General features: G+C 44.1%; 1 protein-coding gene across 1 annotated transcript; it reads right to left on the bottom strand.

The window, feature by feature from the left end:
- Positions 1–835: 835 nt before the first annotated feature.
- prmt6 (protein arginine methyltransferase 6) lies at positions 836–2,269 on the bottom strand. The gene has a single exon (XM_008438351.2). The coding sequence runs from the start codon at positions 2,205–2,207 to the stop codon at positions 1,152–1,154; it is 1,056 nt and encodes a 351-aa protein (XP_008436573.1). The 5' UTR covers positions 2,208–2,269; the 3' UTR covers positions 836–1,151.
- Positions 2,270–2,639: the final 370 nt, after the last annotated feature.

Genomic DNA, 2,639 nt, shown 5'->3' with positions numbered 1-2,639 from the left:
TAGGTGCCTGCCATGCAATGCATGGAGGCAGTACTGACTTGCTTCGCAAGTCAGTACTGCTCTCCTTATGCATTGCTATGGCATGCCCCTAATAATTCAAATTCAGATTTTTCCCTTTCAGTTTTTGGCTCTGGACAAATTTCCGTCAGTAGGTTCAAGTGCAAAATTGTCAGTCTGCTTCGTAAAGGTTGGTGACCTCTGGATAAGTTGAGTCTGTGGAGCTTCATTTTTACAAGATGTCAAACTTGTATTAGCGAGGAATAACATGTACCAGCTCTGTTCTGGATGGAACCACCTTTGAGTGAAATCAATCGTGACTTAACTGCAAATCTTCAAACCCATTTTATGAATCCATCTCCTCATTTAACAGTTATGTATATTTTTTCTTCAGCCCCACTGAAACAATACTTTATAAAAAAAAAAAAAGATTCTACTGCAATTATAGCTGGAAGTCTGTCAGTCTGTGTCCTTGCATGGAGTGAATTTTTGCCTCCACCACCACTGAGTTGAGTGATTTTCTAGGAAAGTAGATGAAATCTGGAAAAAATTGAAGGGGCCTGAAAACTCTTGGTGCTCCGTTTTTAAATACCCCCATTTCTTCACAGTAAACTGAGTAGATAGTCGCTTTTTATAGCCAATTGCCACAGACTCTGAAACATCCCAAAGGCAGGTCTGCAGACTGTTCCTTCTCAAAACTGTACAAAATTGGGAACAAAATATCAAATAGAGGAAAACAGCCTCCTGTTGTAGATGCATACACAGCATAAATATATGGAAGATCCCTAAGGTTAATAAAACCCCATTTTGAAAGGTTAAATTTACACAAAGATTAGGCAGGCATCACTTTATTCATTAACATTTTATTGGGTTAAAATAAGCATCAGTGTTTGAATAAAACCCGTACTGCTGATTAAATCAAATTGTAGCAACTGCATAACATTTAACGGATATATATTTTGGTACCTTAGCCATAAGAAATTGGTAAATATCAGAAATTGACAGATTTTTAGCATATGCAACACTGAATGTTAATGGATGTATCAGGTTCATTGCAGTCATACTTTTACCACCATCAATCCAGTGAGTAGAACTGTAAATATGACAAATCAAAAGTAGTTTGGGCAAGGAAGTGAGTTCATGCTAAAACCCCACTATGGCTGAGGCTCGGCGGTCCAGTCAGGTATGGAAAAAGTCTTAGAATGTTCTTTTTGCTCGCCTATAGTGTAGTCCACATGAATACATATGTGTCTGGAGCTGTCCTCGGAGGGAAACATGCTAACCTCTCCGCTAAACGGCGTGTCCTGCACCACCTCCACGGGGGAGTCCAGGTACAGCACCGCCTGCTTCCAGTGGGTCTCCGGGTAGAACGGAGACGTGGACAGAACGAGCGAGTGCGGTTTTTCCGGGCAGGGAAAAGTCACCGTGAAGTAGACACAGAAAGCGTTCACCGCAGCCGAGCCGAACGACTCGCACGTGAAGCGGCCCTTCACCGTCCGCAGCTCCTCCACCGTCACCGAATGCAGGTCGAGCTCGGCGAAGCGGGCCGGGTGGGAGAGCACGTCCTCCATGGCCACGTTGCTCACGACTATGTCCGAGTTCTTAATGCACCTCCGGGCGAAGTTGGACATGCAGGACATGTCGACGCCGTACTGCTCTTTGACGGTGTACCAGAAGTACAGGCGGTCCTCCACCACCGGGTCGCTGATGGGGGTGATGTAGAGCTCGGCTCGGCTCGGCAGGATGAGTCCGCCGGCCTTCAGCCACCTGTCGCGAGCGTACAGTACCGAGTTGAGCATGGACTCGTGCAGCAGAGCGTAGCCCATCCACTCACTCACTATCACCTCCACCTTCTCCGGCAGCTCCACCGTCTCCACCGTACCTCTTATGACTTCCACTACGTCCTCTACGTTGTTCTGCTTCACTATTTCCACCGCCTGCTCGGCTATGGAGCAGGCTTCCACGGCGTACACTTTCTTAGCGCCAGCTTGAGCGCAGAAGATGCTTAAAACGCCGGTTCCTGCCCCGACATCCAGCACCACTTTACCCCTTATCAACTCACTGTTCTTTAAAATAGCCGTCCGGTAGGTGTTGGTCCGGACGTAGTCTGCTATCATTTCTTCATGTACCGTCACATCAGAATAGCTGTCGAAATAAACCCTGTCCTGTCGGGTTTTATCTAGTTTTCTCTTCTTTCCAGCATAAGACATCCTCCTTCTACTGTCGTGAGTTGCTACTACTTTGTTGTGGCGTTTCCGCGTTGTCGAATCTGGGACTTGTAGTTCTTTTATGGAGCAGGATGAGGGCGACTCGATGCAAAATGGACTACAATTACCACAAACAAACGGGAGTGTCGTTACGTTTAGGTTCACGAACTAGAGTTCCTACCTGAACATTTAAATACTCAAAACAAAAATTATGCATTCTTAGTTTTCTTAATTCTTCTATTTTAAAGACTAGAAAAGAAAAAAAAACATATACAATTATTATTATTATTATTATTATTATTATTATTATTATTATTATTATTATTATTATTATTATTATTATTATTAATGTCTGTCCCTATTTGATAGGGACAGTCCCATGTTTGCATCATAATGCAATAGCAACAGCTAATTCGCAGCACTTGTCCCTAAGCA

Source organism: Poecilia reticulata, linkage group LG20 (assembly GCF_000633615.1).
Source record: "Poecilia reticulata strain Guanapo linkage group LG20, Guppy_female_1.0+MT, whole genome shotgun sequence".
In the NCBI taxonomy this organism is placed as follows: domain Eukaryota; kingdom Metazoa; phylum Chordata; class Actinopteri; order Cyprinodontiformes; family Poeciliidae; genus Poecilia; species Poecilia reticulata.
Note: the sequence above shows the minus strand (reverse complement) of the source record. Positions and strands in the feature narration are given on the sequence as shown.